General features: G+C 37.3%; 1 protein-coding gene, 1 long non-coding RNA gene and 1 pseudogene across 2 annotated transcripts; all 3 read right to left on the bottom strand.

Annotated features, from left to right (window-relative positions):
- Positions 1-8,314: 8,314 nt before the first annotated feature.
- Positions 8,315-9,180, bottom strand: LOC144661489 (uncharacterized). The gene is made up of 3 exons (XR_013572285.1): positions 9,024-9,180; positions 8,677-8,751; positions 8,315-8,511 (listed from the first exon to the last, which is right to left on the bottom strand). It is a non-coding gene; the product is annotated as an uncharacterized LOC144661489 (long non-coding RNA).
- Positions 9,181-13,516: 4,336 nt separating this feature from the next.
- LOC144661496 (adenosine receptor A2a-like) lies at positions 13,517-14,720 on the bottom strand (annotated as a pseudogene).
- An 839-nt stretch (positions 14,721-15,559) lies between these two features.
- On the bottom strand, positions 15,560-17,207 carry LOC144661492 (sphingosine 1-phosphate receptor 1-like). Its single transcript, XM_078522271.1, has one exon. The coding sequence runs from the start codon at positions 17,205-17,207 to the stop codon at positions 16,302-16,304; it is 906 nt and encodes a 301-aa protein (XP_078378397.1). The 3' UTR covers positions 15,560-16,301.
- Between the last annotated feature and the right edge of the window lie 3,223 nt (positions 17,208-20,430).

The raw sequence follows: 20,430 nt of genomic DNA, 5'->3' as shown, positions 1-20,430 counted from the left end.
GCCGCACGGCCGCAGCATTTTGTGAAGTGCCAGCCACAAGCTTTGAGCAGTTTGTTTTCTAGTTGTCAAGTTAACAACGTGCAAGTTTTCATGGGCCAGAATTCAGCCGGTTTTCACTGAACAGTCTACTTTTCTATCCTGTGTTGTACTTAAAGTCCTAAGGACTTCAAGGACTCGTGTCAAAATTCGGATTCCACTTGACGTTTTCAGCAATTCAGCTTCTTGTTTTTATGAACTTTGATGGTTTCAAACTTGATGGTTTGACAGCTGTTGACAGCTGATGTCTTATTCAACCAATCAAATTATTTTAACCATTCTAACAAGTTTTGTGATTGGCTAATTGTTGCGTACTTTATCAGAGTACAGATGTACGCTGACGCCACTGCTATTCGCTTGAAAAACGTTTGTTTTGAAAATAATTGCGCGAATTCGTGGGGAAATTAATGAATTTCTTAATTATAAAACAAATAAAGAAGCCTCGACTGTGCTCTGTTCTGTTGTAAAGCACTTAGGAAGCGGCTAGAGCACTCAAGAAGTAGGGAGAAACACTCGCCTACGGCTCGCGTTTCACCCTACACTTCTTTCGTGCTCTAGCCGCTTCCTGCGTGCTTTACAACAGAACAGAGCACAGTGGAGGCTTCTTTATTTGTTAAATAACATTTATTCACATTGGCCTAGAAACAGCTAAGTCCTCGAACTATACTCATGCCTAAAACAATAGACTTCAGGTCGAGGCTCCGGGGGCCAAACTATAGAGATTGTGGGGTTTATTCCCCGGAGCCTCGTAGTGATGTCTATTGTTTTACTGAGCTGAATTTTAAAATATCGAAATTGGGCTATTTGGAGCGACAGAGTGAATCTTGCGAATCTTGGTTTACATCATTTATTGCCTATAAAATCTTTCTTGACTGTTCTAGAGCTTTTAAGCTGCATTTTAACCGCTTTTTGAGTTTTAGTTTACTTTTACCAAGAAAATACATGCCTTAACACAAACGTCGCTCGATACACACAACAGCAGGAAAATTTGGCTACGAGCCCCAGTTTTTGAGTCTAATGCTTGCGTGCGCTTTGCGCATGCGCATTAGACTCTTTGTTATATGAAAAAAGCTGTTAGCAATCCCAAGGGAATGGTTCGGGATCGATAATCGTCGCTGTAATGTAGAAAAAATGATAGCTGAAGACGGACTCGTACGGAACACTTATTTAATTAAAAAACCATCACGAACGTGTTCCCACGTAATTAAAATTCTTTCTAATACGTTATTCAACACTTAAAGGACGAAAATTATAAATTGCTTTTTGTGATTTATGCGGCGACTCGCGATATGAAATTTTTAAATGAAAATTCCGATGTTTATTGGCGTATATTAATTTTCCTGTCTCTCTTACTCTCTTTATTTACTGAGCACTTATTTACACTAGAATATTTTTTTCTTTTATTAACGATGTGTTCTTACCTTTTGTATGAACTCTTTTTGTATTACATTTTCAATTTATTTTTTTTTACGGACTACGGAAGAAGAACTAATTTTTTTAATTTTGTGGAAAATTTATATGTTTTTTTCTCATAATATCCGTTAAATTAAAATTAAATTTTTTATTTTTTAAATTATTTGGGTAATTATTTATTTCGGATTAATTTTTAAAAATGTTATGTCCTTTATTACAACGCTATTTAAAATGTAAAAAATTAAATTATTTTAATTTCTTTCTTTTAAATTAATTTTTTATATATTAAGAACTGGAAAATGACAAGGGGCGCCGTTCGGAAACATGTAAAAACATGGAAATTGACAAAGGGGGCCTGTTTGGAAACATGTAAAAACCATGGAAATTGACAAAGGGGGCCTGTTTGGAAATGTAAAAACATGGAAATTGACAAAGGGGGCCTGTTTGGAAACATGTAACTGGAAATAACAAGGGGGCCTGTTTGGAAATGTAAAACACATGGAAATTGACAAAGGGGGCCTGTTTGGAAACATGTAAATACCCTGAAATCGACAAAGGGGGCCTGTTTGGAAACATGAAATACCTGGATGGGGCTGTTTGAATGTTTTTCTTTGTAACCCACAAATAACTTTCGCGTGCATTCATTAGTTAGCAGAACGCATCACGTGGTACGAAATCAAACGACAGGAATCGGAGGGATTTAGAAAGTATAATAATTTTCCTTCCGGCTTGCTGGAGGATAATACTCCTTGCCTGGATTTCTCTTTCGTTCCTTTGAGCTTAGTCAACTTTCTTTTTTCGGCATTATCCTCCAATATCAACCGCCTGAATGGGTTTTTATTATTTATTATTATCTAGTGCGAGCGCAAGCGATGAATTGCGACTGATTTTTATACTCATTAGCTCTTACTACATCTTTTTCTTTCTAGATATCTTTTTGCAGACGGGCGACTTGTTCGTCTAACATATTTTAAACATCTGGAGCAGTGGCGGGCGCTAGCGTCCAACAGTTTGGCTTATATATTTTTCGGACTGCGTTTTGGTTTTTTGCCGGACGGCGGTATGGTCGTTTGCCGTGTTGTCCGTGTTTGACCTGGTCGAGAGGTAGGCCGAGAAGCACTGGCGCGCGATCCCGGCGTCCTCTCTGGTACTTTTTGGCGCTCGGTTCAACGGTTCGGTCGATCTTGGGGCCTTTATCTCGCTAGGGCATTTTCCTCTTTTGACCTTATACTTTCATTACTTGGCCTTCTTTCACCATCTCTCTCCTGTTTTTTTTCGTGCTACGTCTTTTTTTTGGTTCTCTTGCTTCTAGGTGGTTGGTTTTATTTTTATGGTCTTCTTTTTCTTCACTTTCGTATTTCCTTCTTAACATGAGTTATTGTTATTTGCGGGCTTGGGATGTTCACTTTTTTTTACTTGGTGCAGTTTTTTTGTTTTTTGTTTCACAGTTACTCTAGGTTGCTTTTAAATCATTTTTTTTCTCCTCTTCTTCGACGTCTATTTTCTTGTTCGTCATTCTCGTTCGTTTCTTTATTTTTTTTTCTCCGCCGCGGGGCGCGCCTCTGCTGATCTTTTTTTTTCGTTTTATTTTTTTTTTTTTTTTTTATGCCTTCCTCCATATATTTTTCTGTCTCTTCTCCTGTCACGTCGCTTTTGGCCGCCCTCGAGGGCTGACCTGATGGCGGCAGCGTGGCTCCCTATAATGTCTTCACTTTCATGTCTGGTGTGCCTTCTTTTGTGTACGGTAAAACGCAGGCAGAAACTTCTTCTTCTGGCTCTTTTCTTTCTCTTCTACCATTTTTTTCTTTCGTTGACGTTTTATTTTTCTCTTTGTTTGTGTCGCGGTAGTCTTTGTTCGTCACTCCGCATGTAGGTTGTTTCGACTCGACTTGTGTTCGTTCGTTTTTTCGTTTTGTTGATCATCCGGAACATTCTAAAAAAATCATTGTCGTCTTGGAGTGTCTTTTATTTTTTATAACTGATTTTTTTCTTTTTTATATGGTGGGAGTGGTTCTTTCTAAACATTTTTTTTTCACTTCACATTTTTCCGATACAGTTTAAAAAATAGCAGTGTCACCATTCTCCTTTTTTTTGGGACTGGTTGGCCTATTTCGTGGGGCGGTTGATGTCGCTTTTGTGTTGGGGGCGGTGGCGGCTATCTGTTGGTCCTTTTCGGCTGTCTGTCCCGCGTTCTTCGTCCCGCTTGCTCCTCATCTTCTTATTTGGGCCTATCGCATTGGTAATTGCGCTCCACTGGGTCAGTGGCTTTTTGGACGCTCATTCACTGGTTAACTTTCATACTATTTTTTTTGTCTGTCTTTTTTCTTTGTGATTGGCAACGTGTCAAAACTCTACTTCTCCGTCCTTGAACAACTGGTGGCATGACTGGGCTGTCTGCTGATACTCAGTGCTGTCTCGTCCCTCCCAGTTTTGTCCCTATTGGGTCGTGTGTGGGTGGCTTTTTTTCTTGTTTTTTTTTTTTTTTTGAAGTGAAAGTAATTGTTTTATTTTTTTTCTATTCTTTATTTTTGTTGTGGCTCTACACTCCTGTGGTCTATAAGGGGTGGTTGGGTGTAATCGTTTACCTCGGGGTCTTTCTGCTCTTCTGGTCATTGTGATACATGTACTGTCGTGTGTTTCTGGTGAATTTATTTTTTTTTTCTACTTTTTACAATTATTTGTTCTCATTTTTATAGAATGTTAACAGCTGATACAGTGAAAATGTGTTGTGCTAGGCTGGTCAGTGTCATCATATTCAGGTTCTACTTGTATTTGTGCTAGCTTTTTATCTTTGTGCTTGTGTGTTGGGGTGGAACCCACATTTCAACACTGTTAGGTGAAGAAATTCTACTAGTGTCAGTCTTAGGTCTGTACTTTCACAATTAAGTGTTTATTCGTTCGCCCAACCTCGAATAGCGCCCACCTCGACGCCCTCTTGGTGGAAAAGTAAAAATAAGGTCTGTTAATGTACACGGGCGACGGCATGTCTTGTACTTTAATTAGACATTTTTTTGGGACAATTTTATGCTGTTGGTGTTTGACTACCTCGGGGGCTCACGGGGCCGAAATATACTTTGGGGCACTCACGACTGGCGGGCACAGCAATATGGTGGGGGGAGACTGGTGAGAGGCACCAGTAAATTTCATTCTCATGAATGTCATATCTTGTCAACATTCCTGTCAAACTTCTACTTTTTTTTTTGGCTTGTCGTTTCCTGCGGTTTCGGGGTGGGAGTGAAAAATTAGCAGAGGTTGTGCAGGTTCATCGCGGCCAGTTGTCGTTCGTGGTGCTCTGGTGGCCTACTCGCAGGCTATGTGAACTTGGCTGTTCAGTGTTCAAAATCATTGTGGGTTCTGCATGTTTTTTTCGTTTGTTTCTATTTTTGGGGTTGTGGTAGTAACTGGGGCTGCAAATCATGTGCAAACATTACTAATTAGCAACATTCAAAAATTTATCTTTTTCTCACTTTTGGTGCTGATATTCTGCTCTTTTATCTTTTTGTACTCTCTCTTTTTTCTCTTTGTGCTGTGTTGGGGCACGGTTCACAAGTGAATAGATGTGGGCCTGCGGGGTGTTATACTTTTGGTGGTATGATTGTTATTAGACAGTTCTATTTAATATGATAATTTATTTAATTTTATTGTTTTCCATATGATTGGGTTGAATTGGTATGCTTTCTAGTAAAACTGCTTTATTTGAGCTGAAAAAACTATAAAAAGTATACGATCTAATCATTTTTTCTGTGAAATGCTATTTTTATTATATTTATAGAACTAATCTTTTTGGATACATGAACGAACTTTTACTTATGGGGTATAAAATCATTTGTATGTAAAATGTATATCACTGACGACAATGTGTAGTTGGTAGTTCAAAGGTTCTAGAGAAGAAAACGTGCAGGCATTCTGTTCTTATTTTATACAGGAGCTGGCAGGTCCCCTTTGTCAATTTCCATGTTTTTTACATTTTTCAAACAGCCCCCTTTGTCATTTCTTCTTTTTACATGTTTCCAAACAGCATCCTTTGTCAATTTCCATTTTTTTATATGTTTCAAACAGGCCTCCTTTGTCAATTTCCATGTTTTTTACATGTTTCAAACGCCCCCTTTGTCGATTTCAGGGTATTTACTTTTCTCGCCCCCTTTGTCAATTTACATGTTTCCAAACAGGCCCCCTTTGTCGATTTCAGGGTATTTACATTTTATCAGGCCCCCTTTGTCTTTACATGTTTCCAAACAGGCCCCCTTTGTCATTTCCAGGATATTTACATGTTTCCAAACAGGCCCCCTTTGTCGATTTCCAGGGTATTTACATGTTTCAATCAGGCCCCCTTTTCATTTACATTTTCCAAACAGGCCCCTTTTCTTACTTTATTTTCCACAGGCCCCCTTTGTCTACATGGTTTTTACTGTTTCCACCCCCTTTTCATTTACATGGTTTTTACATGTTCATCTATTTATAGCATCAGGTATAATGTTTTTACATCTTTTTACAGGGTGATCGGATAAATTGACATGTTATTTAATGGTCCGTCGTCTTTCGTTCGGGAATTTAATGTGTTCTGTGTTTTTACATGTTTTACTTAAATATTTACTGGATGTAGGGTAAAACTATGTATCATCTTTACAGTGTTTTACATGTTATTTACATGTTATTTAATACTATGTAAATTTTCAACTTTTCAGTGGATGCCCCTAGCTTGCTATAAGCATTTTAAATTAAACTCCCGAACACAAACCTCTAACCAATTTTAACCGGCTTACGAAAACCGCGCAATCTGTATCACTATCCATACGGCATTAGACTCATTCACCCTTGGTGACCTATTTTTCTATATGCGAATAGTTGACTACTCGCGATCAAGAAATCTAACTAATCAGTAAACGCTCTAAAAGCCGAGATTGTAGATCAAAACCTAAGATTTTATGTAATTAATTGTTAAGTAAAAAATCAAGAGGAATTTTCCCTTTAATGGAGGCTCACAATAACTATCAGGCATTCCATTTTTGACATTCTTACACAGCTACACCAACAATGTTGAGGAGAAACGTATGGCACAAATTTGTATGGGCATTCACGTATCGACATTACTGCGAATTTAAAACCTATACAAATCTATAATACAAGTGCTACCATTGGTATATAGCTGCGACAGAAATTGACCGGCAAGACTAAACCATTAGGAGCCACCTCAAGCGCAAGTCGCGCGCGATCGTGTTCTATTATCGAGAAAAATAGGTCCGCAAAGGGTACATGTGCAGGTTCCTGTTAACATGACATAATAAGTTAGTTGAAGATTCCAATTAAAACCATCTCACTTTCATGTATTTATTTTTCTCGCAAATTGTGCGGTTGTTATCAATAATAAAACCATAAATATTTCTCTCAGCTCTCGCGTATGTGTAAGCAAAAGGCTATATGTCAAAAACTGTGCAAAAAAGTGAAACCACTTTAGGCCTCACGCCAAAATGACTGCTTTTAACTCGAAAGCTCAGATAACCTTGCTCCCAGGCTCTCTTCTTTTTCACTGTGTTCATCAAATTTCCCTAGAAAAATCACGGAACTTTTGTAAACCCATCCTGCCAACGTTAACATAGTGCGAGGTTTACGCCCGCACAACAATGAATGAACCAATCAGATAAACCGATATTCAAAAGAGCGCCAGTGTGTCTACTAAAGACAATTAATTCTTGAATTTGGAGTGTATTGATGTCTACTAAAACGCCGTGTTGCCGATAATTTCAAAACCTGCTTCAAACATTCAACCTATTCCTAATACTTCAGAATAAAGTTCGACTCGTTCCATTCTTCGACCGCTGATGCGAAAGATTATCAAAGCAGTGAACGGCGCGCCGGCTGTCAAAGAAATAGCTAATTCAGTTTTTTTACCCTCGTTTTGTTTTTCTCGTAAGACACGAAAACTACTATGTTATATATTTACATATAACATTTAACTGTTAAAGTTAGAATTAAGGGCAGGGACACGGGGTGACTCACTAGGTAGCTGCAGCGAAGAAAAAATATTGTAATATTTTATTGCATTCTGTTTGATCACGTGTTTACAGCTGTTTTCTATCTTTCAAAGAATAAAACTCTCATTTATTTAACTTGCTATTTGTGATGTTATCGCGAACGAACAACATTTTCTACGTTCATCTAATTAAGCACTTCTGGCAGTTTTTGTCACTGAGGGAACCACATGAGCTATTATTGATTTTAAAGCTGCATGAGCTATTATTGATTTTCAAGCTGCATGTTAATTCTCCTATCTGACTGTCTTTTATTTTTTGGTTTAGTTCTAAAAATTTGGTAGCAGATCAACGCAATATTCTTTATAAATTCATTCATCATTCTTGCCCTCCATGAGTTGATTAATAACGTTTTCTGGATTCATATTAAAAGAAGCTCTGCAGCAATGCATATGGGGTATTTAATATATTCGAACAAATGTACTGTGTTTCATTTTTTACGATTCTCTGGCAAAATAAAATAATGACTAAGAGACAGGAATAAATGCAACTTGCGTTTTGACAAATGATAAGCGCGGATATCTCATGATTAGCTGCCGTTTAATTATCGAGCTTGTAACGGTTTTATTATTCGACTGTTTAATTTTCCTTGTATTTGAGGATATCTGTTTAGTTTATATTTTTGCGAAAATTTTTGCCGTAATCGCCTTCGACTAGTTTAGTACTCGCCCAACGTTCGCACGCAACAATTGTGTTTTCTCTGTTCTAAACCGGCAAAACCGGAATACTACTGATGATAGTGCAAATAAGGTCTTAAAATTGCTTGTTTTCTTGTCCTTACAGATCAAAAAAGCGCCAAACCCGTACTGAACGAGTAAAAATGAAGGAGTCACATGTCAACACCTGTTTCCTTTTTTATTTGCATTTTGTTTAACGACACTAATGATTCGACAACATTTAATAGTTTACTGATGAGGTATCCTTTTTGTGTCATTTGAGCATCATTTGTGAAAGGCCATCACTGGATCTCTCTTTCGCAGTCCAGATCACGGGCAGACAAGCAAATATTTCTTCTGAACTCCTGTCCACGCTGCTGCAAAATAGTAAAAAGAACAACAGTAAAACTGTAAAGAACTGACATTATTGCATTTATTTGCTATTGAAAATTTTATTAAAACGCATCACTAGATGGTGAAATGGTTTAAATGGATTGAGCTAAGTTTGAAAAGTTCAAGGCTTGTATTATTTTTAAACTCACCGGCGACACTCGTTTTCCGTCCTCATTTACAACAAAGTCTGATGTCCTTTCAAGATATTCTTTCCGAAAAGTTCTCTACGGGAAAAAAAGCATATCGAATAAGCTTGGATATCCCTTGTCTTTAAGCTCTTAGGGTGTATACCACAAATATATAACGTAACACTTTCAAAAGTTAATATGGACTACTTCAATAGGACTAATAAACAGCAAACAAATGGATTCACCTACTAAAATATAAAAATTGCGAAGTAGATGCATTTTCTACGCAATTTAATTTTCAGACATTATAGTTCCCACTATATATAATGACTGTGATCTGAATTAAACTGTTTGTAAATGTGAATTACCCTCGGTGTGGGTTTAGGTGTAGGCCTTTTGCGTAAAATAACCATACCGTCCACAAGCAACAGTGAAGAAATAAACAGCAAAAGAACACAAGACGTTACTGCAGTTTTTTCCATCTTGACGCTTCTAAGATAATGGCATGAGATATTTCCTCGCTTATAAACGTGCTGTAAACTGTCCAAGCCGTGATCAGCTGTACATTAACTAAGTTGTTTCGTGCAATTAGTTTTAATTTATTCAATATTAGTGGTCTTTATTAATATTTAATAACTATTTCACAAAGAAGTTAATTTCTTTTTAACAACCGTTATCCAAAGAAAAAACGATTATCCATTTGATCTTATGCTTTTTGCGGTTTCTTTGATAGCCAGTTTATCAATGTAAAAAAGATAAAAAACATGTTATGATCTTATATATCAGCTGTCTTCATGTACGAAAAGCAAACGCAAACAGTGGTAACACGTAGAAACGATATTATATACGGCAAATGATAAACCAATGTCCATATTATTTAATTACGATTTAAGGTAAAGGTAAAGTCTGTGTCCGAGCCATGAGGCTCATACAGCCGGAGCTTATCCCCGTTTCCGTAGCATTAAGCGACTAGGAGTATTGCTACTCCCCCCTGGATGGGATGCTAGTCCATCGCAGGGTTACCCCCCAGCAGTAAATTCGCCGGTACCCATTTATACACCTGGGTGGAGAGATGCACTGTGAGAGTAAAGTGTCTTGCCCAAGAACACAACGTAGCGCCCCGGCCAGGCCTCGAACCCGGGCCTTTCGACTCGGAGTCGAGCGCGCTAACCATTAGGCCACCGCGCCTCCCACAATGACGATTTAAGGAAGCCAGTAATTCCCTAGTTAGCTGCCCGAGCATTTAACAACTAACAGTGGAAGTCAAAACCTATTTAGTCCGAGGTTTGCTTATGCGACAAGAAGGCACAAAAGTGCGACTGCTTATTTTTTCATCCTATCTTTGTTTGAATTACGTTTCTTTAAAAGATAGCATTTACTAACGGAAAAGTGCCTAATAAAAAAAAAGAAATGTTTATTGATTTTCCGTTAATGAAATTCTGGCCGTGCTTGTGTTTATTAATTAACAGATGCTAATATTTCCCGCCTTCTTAAGAATTGAGTCACACGCGTGCTAATCGAGGCTTAGGTGGCTGGTAACGGTTTTCAACACTTTAAAGCTCTTATACTTTGACGGGTCAGTACTACAAATCTTTATCATAATAAAGATGAGATGTTCAACATGACACGAGCATGGGACAAAGAAAAATTCTGAGTCCCCGACGGGAATCGAACACATGGCCTCCCAGATACCGGTTGGGCGCTCTAATCAACTGAGCTACGAGAGACGCGTTGTGGCTGGGCCATTTACTAGGTTGATATGTGACACGCGTCCTGCACACTGCTAGGATCAGCAATGTCGAAATCATCAAGTGTGTAGTAAATAATAAAGATGGTAAATTTTAAGCTCGGTAATAAATAATAAAGATGAGGTGTTCAACATGACACGAGCATGGGACAAAGAAAAATTCTGAGTCCCCGACGGGAATCGAACCCATGGCCTCCCAGATACCGGTTGGGCGCTCTAACCAACTGAGCTACGAGAGACGCGTTGTAACTGGGCCATTTACTAGGTTGATATGTGACACGCGTCCCGCATACAGCTAGGATCAGCAATGTCGAAATCATCAAGTGTGTAGTAAATAATAAAGATGGTAAATTTTAAGCTCGGTAATAAATAATAAAGATGAGATGTTCAACATGATGTTCAACATAATGTTCAACATACTACAAAATTGGTATCAAATAAATGCGCATTAATGGTTCAAAAACGAGCTTGGTGACCCCCATGTTTTATCATTGAACATTGATCAACATTCTAAGGTACAATTTTCTTCAAAGTTAAAAAAAAATCTACGAGGCGTCTTCAGAGCCACCTTACGCGCGCGTCTTTCCTCTTTCTCCTCTTTCTATTTCTTTGCTGCGACTGTTGGCTATTTACTGGGTTGCTTTCAGCTTAACGATACGAGTAGCCAAGAGTGGTTGAGGCAAATTTTGCTCTTAAATTTTCACTCAAATTTCTTTGCATTTTTGTGTGTATTTCGAGTTCTATTAAAGGAACACTGTCACGGGGATTTTCATGCTTTTCTGTAAAAAGTACTTAATTGGTGAATAGATCTTCTCGTACATGAAATGTACCTAGTATATCAAGATGGAGATAAAAAGTAAATTGTTGTTAAAGGAAGAAGTGAGCCATAATAATTTTCAGGTGCTTTTCCAGGTCAAAAGAAAAAAATTGAAAAAATCAGGCTGAATATTTCAAGTTGAAATCTAAAGTTCATGATGGCATCACGATAAAATATGTTTATCGCTTCCATTCACTTGCATGGTGTGCATGGTGGTTTTTAACAAAATTAGACCACTATTCTTAGTTTCCATATGTCTTAAGTCTCTTGAGTTTTTGAAGTGAGACTGGTGACAGTGTCCTTTAACCCGATCGCTTTAATCTGGGTATCAATTACATACTAGTTATGCAACGCTTTCGAGTGGTATACTATGGAATATCTCACGAGTCACTTGTATTTCCTCGGTATACACACGAGCCTTAAGGCGAGTGTGTATACGAAGAAAATACAAGTGACAAGTGGGATATTCCATAGTATACCACGAGAAAGTGTTGTGTAACTATTTTATACCATGCCATAGAAAATACGCTCACTTTCATCGAGAATAAGATCGCAGCGCACGATGGGAAGGTTGGGTTGAATACCGTCGAATATACAACGGCTTTCCTGTATTCTGATTGGCTGTATTTTCTATGGCATGGTATAAAAACAGTTATTCATCCTGCAGAGGTATAAGTGATGCCTTTTTATGTCTAAGATGATGACTTCAGAAGTGAAATAAAGTTCAACGTTCGTCAAGGCCGGTTACAGGCGGCACAGGCGTTAATGGTTTGAAGCTAGAGCAAAGCACGCGCGAAAGTGTTCTTTCAGTGAATGTAGAAAACAACGGGAAACCCAATCAGATTCGCGGATATACAAAAGAAGCCGGCCGAGTTTCTGCTAAAACGTGAAAGAAACACGTAGAAAGTGTTTATATTTGTTTTAGAAAACGCTGCAAAAAAGAAAGGAGAATCAGGCTTTTTTTCGATTATCAGTTTTAAAAAAGGAACTTTTCTTAAGCGAGATGTTTCTTACAGGGTTTTTTTTTCACTCTTGTGTTGAAACAAAATGTAAAACGCAAAAAAATTGTGCATATCTATTTCATCTTTAAGTTTTAATTACTGTCTGGGGTAAATACAAATGACAGTTGAGCAAATATAGGACGATAATTTATACACTAATGTCTTGATTTTTAAAACCAAATACACATTATTAATGCTATAAATTACATACTTATTTCGTGTGCGCGTCTAGACTGGACGCTTCAAACATAAATTCGTTGTTGTTGTTTTTGTATTACTGTTAACGGTTCGCTGCGTAATTTGTCAAATTTTATCAAGGCAACTCCCTTGCTTAATTACTTTAGGTATACAGAGATCATAATAGCTTTCGGCTTTCCATAGTGATTAGCAGTTCAAATCCCATTGTTAATTCCTCAAAATGCACAATCATTAAAGAGAATATTATAAGTTAAGAAAAACAGACAAGCAAACAACAAGAGGAAACTGCATGTACATGGGCTGCTCGCGATTCCGTGTTTTGTTGACGCTTCTTCCACCAACATTGCAAGGCATCAGTATAAAACACTTGCTGATAAACGCATATTCTTCTATACTGATGTTTTGTCTCTGGAAATACAAATTCTGTAAGGTTGCAAAAGCTTTCAGATAATTAATATCCATTGCTAGTTGTGAAGATTCTACATGTGTGATAAATTCCCTTCTCGGGGTACATTGTTCATCCTGACAGGAGTAATTTTTCGGCCCTTCGTTTGGCATGTATCCCCCGGCATATAATTATTGTTACCATACTGTCACCCAGATGAATTACTTGCCAAAATCGGCGCAGCGAGGTTGATCACAAAAAAAAAGTTCGCTTTAGACGGAATCGCCGAGTCCAATTCGATCAGCATAAAAAAGACAGCTAAAAGAAACACAGAACACAAAATAATATTTGTTTTCGAGGCACAATAGTCCTCTCCTCTGTTAAATCGGGCCATGAAGTGCAAAACAGATCACGTCTCATGTTAAGTAGTTCCGCAAAGTAGACCTTTCCGTTGTATTTTCACTTGTTACTCAGGTGATAAAATAATTACCTTGAGATATCTACATTTTGTTCTGATGGATATGCAATTTAGTTTCACATGCAAATATCCTGACTACTTTATGCTCTGGGATCAAAATGATTAAATGAATACCGCAAGTATGAAGTTACTTTATCCTTTCCATGGTGAATAACACTTTGCTTGCATTGACAATTCTTCAAAATGCACATACATTAACAGGAAAATTGTAAGTTTAAGCTTAGAAGGTTCGGTGCAAGCCTTGGCAAAAAAATAAAGATACGGCTTGTTTAGAGCATGTTCACATGAGCAACTCGCAATTCGATATTTGTTGACGCATCTCTCAATTTTCTCAAGACGAAGGCATCCATTCTTCGTGTCTAACACAAATTTTGTAATATTGAATTTCACAAATAAATCCACTGTTAGTTTAATTTACAAATGTGTAGTAAATCCTTCTTCTTGGTCAACACTGTTCACTCTGGGAGGAATAGCTGCTAATCCAAGATTTTGTCGGCGCTTCCTCTGGAATATAAATCTTCTCAAAGCATCTTTAAATATCGGCATCCTAAAGCTGTATATGAACGGGTTCACCATAGAATTCAATAAATGTACAGCATACACAATCGACACTGCAGTCAGAGAAAAACATTGCCAGCAAAATTCGAAGATGGTGTACACTAAAAAACCAGGAAGCCACAGCAAAAGCGATACTCCGACAACTATATAAAATGTCTTTGAAAGTCGTATATTCTGTTCCCTTAATCTTTCGTGGGGGATATGTGGTATTGAACGGTGCAATCGCGAACTGATTGATAAGTAACTTGCACAGATAACAACGAGAGAAAGGAAAATAAGTGACTCAGCAGGTACAGTGGCATAGATGGTCTCCACTTTTACGTAATATATCGTTAACAACGACAGCCCAAGGACACCTAACCCTGCTACCCAGACTGTAATGATGCTGCAAATGTAAGGTCGAGTGTTAGCTACACGATGACGTAGTGGCCACAACACGGCGTAAACGCGTTCCAGCGAGATAAGAGCGAGAGACATCAATGAAGCACACGATCCAAAGGATTGAAATGCCCACGCAGGATTTTGGTTTTTCGCCTGGTCGCATTTCAGTTTTGTCAATTCCGTGGGTCACCAGGGCTACAACTTCTGCTATTCCTACAAGCAAATCGGCAACAGCGAGGTTGATCAGAAGAAAACAAGTTCGCTTTAGACGGAATCGCAGAGTCCAGAATATAAAGACGGTGAACAAGTTTCCAATGATAATGAAGGTGACCTCGAGTGCGAGGATTACGGTTAATACAATGGTGTGTGCGCTTGACATGGTATCGTCTTTGTTGTGTGAATACGTTTGATTTTGTACATCAATGATAACTCTTCTGTTTTTGTCGAAGATATCGGAGGTTAAACGTCATCACAAAAAAAGATCCAGAAACATGTTAAGAGACAACACCTAAGCAATGATGACTTGCAGTTCACGAAGGGCGAAAATTATCATGTCAAGAAAACGTTTTTTCAATCCAATTAGCATAAAAATACAGCTAAAAGCAACAGATAGGTATAACAAAGAGGATTATTTTATCCTGATGGATGTGCAATTTAGTTTCACATGCAAATTAGGGTAGAAGTTCAAATTATTTAATTGGCAGACAAAATATTTTGATGGCAAAACAATAATTGTTATTAAGGGGCAAAAATCCTCCCCTTTGCTAACTCTTGCGGTAAAGTACGTGTCTAAAAAGCACAAAAGTTGCATTTTAAACAGCACCACGAAGTAAACTTTTTCTGTCGTATTTTTACTTGTAACTCAGGTGATAAAATTAATACGTTGAGATATTGACATTAGCAGCTTAAATCGTTCACTTTTGTATTTAATACAATATACCAAGATGCATTTTCAAATAAGCTTGTTCACAAACGAAAGCAAGATTTAATAAAAAAACGTTTCGAAAAGAAAGTGAGCTGCTAAAGAGATAAAACATCACATGTAAGACCAGATCGTGGAACACAAACATTCATTTCCATTTTAATATTTTAATTAATTTTTCCTTATTTACAAATTGAAAACATGAACATGCGATAAATTAACTTATTATAGGAAATTGACGCTCGTGTTAATGAAATCATGTGGAATTAACGTGACTTGAATTAATGCGAATTGGAGGAAAACTTACTTCTGAGAATATGAAGTTAACGCGAAAGAGGAAGTGATTTTCAAAATGTAGGGTAATTCGCTTAAGTAATCAAATGGTGACTAGTGAAATTATTTCTAATTTATCGAGAATACTGTTTGATCAAGAATTATATCATGGGTGACAAATTACGCTCACGATCGTCGGTTTTAAATTTAACTTGTTTATTGTATCCGCGATAACTCCAAAATTAAAAAGATAAGGTATATGTTTCGCTATAGTTCACAATTTTTTTAATTGTTCAAAAAAAGGTCCTTAAGAATCCTTCTTACTGTTTACGTTTCAAAGTTGAGTCAACTGTTAAATCTTCCTTACATGGTTAGCTATTATCCACCACGGATAAGCTAAAACCTGCGTCCGTAAAAATATGTGTAAAATGCGATCTGATCTGACGATGATCTGATCTGACGTACAAAGGGGGCAGAGGGTTCGAAATGACATAATTACAAGCAGGACTTGCCAAAAATCGTCATTTTTAACATTTTTCGTAATTTTTCCAGTTTTTTGAAATAAGATTGTACGATTTGTTTAATTTTACATTCCATAAGTATTCTGGCTTGATTCGCATCAATTTCAGTTATTTTCTGACTTTCTGTGAAAATGGTGAAATCCAAGTTGGCGGATCCAAGAAGGCGGCTGTAATGACGTCATGTGACGTCATATGACGTAACATCCAATAAAAATTATGTCATCTTATAGAGTAAGCAAAGCTTAAGGGCTTTCTACTGCAGTGCAAAAGAAAAAATTGCTGCACCTCCCCAACCACGGTGGGCGTTTAAATTTGCTTGTACGTCCAAGGGTTAAGCTATCAGAGAATCTCCATTGATACACAGATTATAAATGTGTGGTAATAAATTCCCCTCTCTGGGATACACTGTACACGTCGAGAGAAACAGCTCTTTGTGCAATATTTTGTTGACGCTTCCTCCAGCATCTTCTTAAAGCATCTTTAAATATCGCCATCCTAAAGCTGTATATGAATGGATTCACCATAGAATTTGCTAAATGTAGAACAGTTACTAAAGACAGTACAGTCGGAGAAAAACGTTGACAGCAGAATTCTTTGATTGTGTATACTAAGAAAGCAGGCAGCCACAACAAAAGCGATACTGCAACGACTATATAAAATGTCTTTGAAAGTCGTAAATTCTGTTCCGTTGATCTTTCGTGGCGGACTTGTAATTCAGGTTTTGTACGGTGCAATCGCGACCTAATCGACAAATAACTTGCACAGATAACAACGAGAGAAATAAAAATGAACGAATCAATAGCGACAGTGCCATACATTGTCTCCACTTGTGAATGATATACGGTTAATAGCGATAGCCCGGCGATACACAATCCAGCTACCCAGACGGTAACGATGCTGTAAATGTAAGGTCGAGTGTTTGTTACTCGATGTCGAAGCGGCCACAACACGGCGTAAACGCGTTCCAGTGAAATAAGAGCGAGAAACATCACTGACGTACACGATCCAAAGGCTTGGAATACCCACATAGGACTTCGGGTTTCTTCTGGTCGGATTTCAGTCCTCGGGATTCTGTGAATCACAAGTGCTACAGCTTCTGCTATTCCATTAAGTAAATCAATGACGGCAAGGTGGATTAAGAGAAGACAAGTTCGTTTCAGACGGAATCGCATAGTCCAGAATATATAAATGGTGAACACGTTTCCAATGATGATGACGGCTGCCTCCAGTGCGAAGACAATGATGAATACAATAGCGATTGCGTTTAACATAATTTCTTCTTTGTTATTGGTATACCGTCTCTCTGCGTTTGATTTGAGTACCAATAACAACTGCTTCCGGATAACAAGTTTTGAGAAGAAAATAGGGACAGAAAGTAAAAACATATCCCTCCTTGGCACTGTGAAGGACGCAAAATAGTCGTGTCAAGAAAACGTTTTTCAATCCAATTAGCATACAAAATACTACTCAAGCAAGAGTGAGAGATAACAAAGAGGATTATTTTATTCTGACGGATATGCTATTATTTTCCTTTTTTTTATTTTTTTTTTAAAAAAATTTAGGGGCTTTTTTTTTTTTTTTTTTTTTTTTTTTTTTTCCCCCCTTTAAAAAAAATTTTTTTTTTTTTTTTTTTATTAAAAAAAAGAATATTTTTTAAATTTACCCGGGTTAATGGGGACGGAAAAAATTTTACGCGGCGTTTTCAAATTTTTCCGTTTTCAAATTTACCTGGGTCAGTGTGGACGGGGCCTTAGTTTCACATGCAAATTAGGGTAGATGTTCAAATTATTTAATTGGCAGATCAAAAATATATTGAACGACAAAGTAATTGTCATTAAACCATCAAAATGCTCTCCTTTGCTAAATCTTTTGGTGAAGTGTCTAAAAAGCAGATCAAGTCACATTTTAAACAGCTCCGCGAATTAAACCCTTTCCGTAGCATTTTACTTGTTACTGAGGTGATAATAAAATAAATAGGTTGAGACATTCACATTTGTAACTAAGATCGTTCCTTTTTTTTATGTAATACAATATACCAGGATGTATATTCAAACAAGCTTGCTCACGAAAAAAGCAATATTTAATAAGAAAGCGTTTAGAAAAGAAAGCGAGCTGAGGAGTTTAAATTAAAGGAGACAAATCATCCCGCAACATAAAACACCAAAAATGAGGAACACCAACACTCCTTTCCATTTAAATTTTCCTTGTTCAGAAAAAAGCATGACACGGATAAACTATATTTTTGAGTCTAATGCTTGCGTGCGCTTTGCGCATGCGCATTAGACTCTTTGTTATATGAAAAAGCTGTTAGCAATCCCAAGGGAATGGTTCGGGATCGATAATCGTTCGCTGTAATGTAGAAAACAATGATCAGCTGCAAGAACGGACTCCGTACGGACACGCACGATTAGTTTCAATTAAAAAGAGCCAATCAGCGACACGTGTTCCCACGCATAATTAAAAGTTCTTTCTCAAGTCACGATTATTCAACACTTGAACAGGACGAAATAATTTTCCAGTTAAGACATTTGTAAGCTTTTTGTGAAAATAAATCTTCGTTTTCAGTTCAGTTCAGCACTTGTGTTTTCGTCTTGCTTAAAAAGCAAGACGTCTTTGAGAAAAAGTATTTCGACGGCGACTCGCGTTTATTTACACAATGCGACCAAATATTTATTTTGTTTTAAAAAATAGAAAACTTTACCTCGGTTTTTGTATTTAAGTCATTGGAATTTTGACCAATTTTTTCTTTACAGTGCAAACAAAAACCTTCAAAAATAAAAGATGTACATGGATAAATGTAAATCAAGTTACGCGACTAAATCAAAATGCGTTTGTTTGGCCGCTTTGCAGTATTACACTGTCCCGGCCTTTGCCATACACTGAAATCGAATTTCATGCTTTTACGACTCTCAGAGATCTTAAGTTCTTCTTACAGCTAGAAAAATCATAAAATGGTTACATTGATATGGAAGTGATGATTCGCGAAATTTGTACATCATGATAAACAGTCTTCGCTCCTGTGTATGGTAGCTCGATAATAATTGCCTAGTTTCCAGCGTTCAAAAGGTCATCATTATATTGACGTGAGCATTTACACCCGTTTTTAGGAAAATCTGTCACTAAGTGCTTACAGTACAATGGAGTAACAGTCACTATTTCAAGTGCTTTTATTGCAAAATCTGTTTCAAGAGTCATCATCAAAATGGTGAAAAATCTGAAAGAAAACGATGTGAAGTTCTTCAACCCTTGTTGTAATGAACATGCTTTTTGTAAATCGTCACGCAATCTTGTCCAAATGTTTAATCGTTTCTGCTTTTACGGACAATACGGAAGAAGTAACATCAACTCCTGTTCATACTTTAAATTTTGTGAAGCATATAACATTTATGACTGTTTCGTTTTCATCCATAATCATCCACGATGCCCCTAGCTTGCTATAAGCATTTTAAATTAAACTCCCGAACACAAACCTCTAACCAATTTTAACCGGCTTACGAAAACCGCGCAATCTGTATCACTATGCCATACGGCATTAGACTCATGTCACCCTTGGTGACCTATTTTTATTACTGTAATACATTGCTAATAATGTAAGAATTCAAATAACTCATCCTGCATTTTACTATTTGCCCTTAGCATTATTTTATATTTATGTGGTCGTGGTGGTGAGAATGTTCACTTTTTTATTTATTCAACTCTTAACTCTTAAGTCTACTGAGAATCTTTTTATTTGTGCTTATGGGTGGAAAATGTGCTTTTCACAGATGAATACAATAAGTAAACACAGGTGGTTTATGTTAGATAAGATAAACAAGACGTCATAAAATGTCTAAATCTGAAGCCATTTATCCCGCAAGCGGTTCTTTTAGCATATCCTAGGCATTGGTGTCAAATTAGTTGCTTAAAAAAAGTCTTTTATCACCAGAGTGCTTCGTTTTTGCTTTGTCTTTGAAATTTGAGACAACCTGGTACAAAGGATGTTCTTAAACCTTATTAGAGCCTGAATTTTTTCTTCAGTTTTGAAAAACTGATAACTACCTGGCGGCTCGGAAATGGTTTTGTCTCTCAGTTCAGAGTACCTTTTGGTATTTGGTTTATAATCATTTGTTTACACTGGCTCTTTAATAGTTGTTTTCACTAGTTTAAGGATGACAGCTTAATGGAGTTTGCATTATTTTTCTCTTCATACAGCTGGAGCGAAAGCACTAATTATAATTTTAATATTTAATATTTATATTGCACTACAATTCATTGCGCATCGACTCACACCACATTACGAAACAAGGTTTCCAAATCCATGGGGGGGGGGGGGGGGAAATTTGTTGGAATGGATAAAGTTGAAACGGGAGAAACGGGTGGGAACGAATGTTTGGTAGACTTTTACTGATTTTCACCGTTTTCTCCTGTCCTGCTAACAGTCTCCGAGAATAAGCAGAAACAGAAGCCATAAACAATTGCACATATGGTCCTTACTAAGTTCACAAAGCTGGTGAG

The sequence above is a fragment of the Oculina patagonica genome, chromosome 7 (assembly GCF_052425735.1).
Source record: "Oculina patagonica isolate OP01 chromosome 7, crgOcupat, whole genome shotgun sequence".
Classification (NCBI taxonomy): Eukaryota; Metazoa; Cnidaria; class Anthozoa; order Scleractinia; family Oculinidae; genus Oculina; species Oculina patagonica.
The sequence above is the reverse complement of the archived record's forward strand: the minus strand, read 5'-3'. Positions and strand labels throughout refer to the sequence as shown.

Bases quoted from the DNA above. Each gene is read 5' to 3' on its own strand.
- LOC144661492 (XM_078522271.1), bottom strand. From the start codon at position 17,207: ATGTTAAACGCAATCGCTATTGTATTCATCATTGTCTTCGCACTGGAG.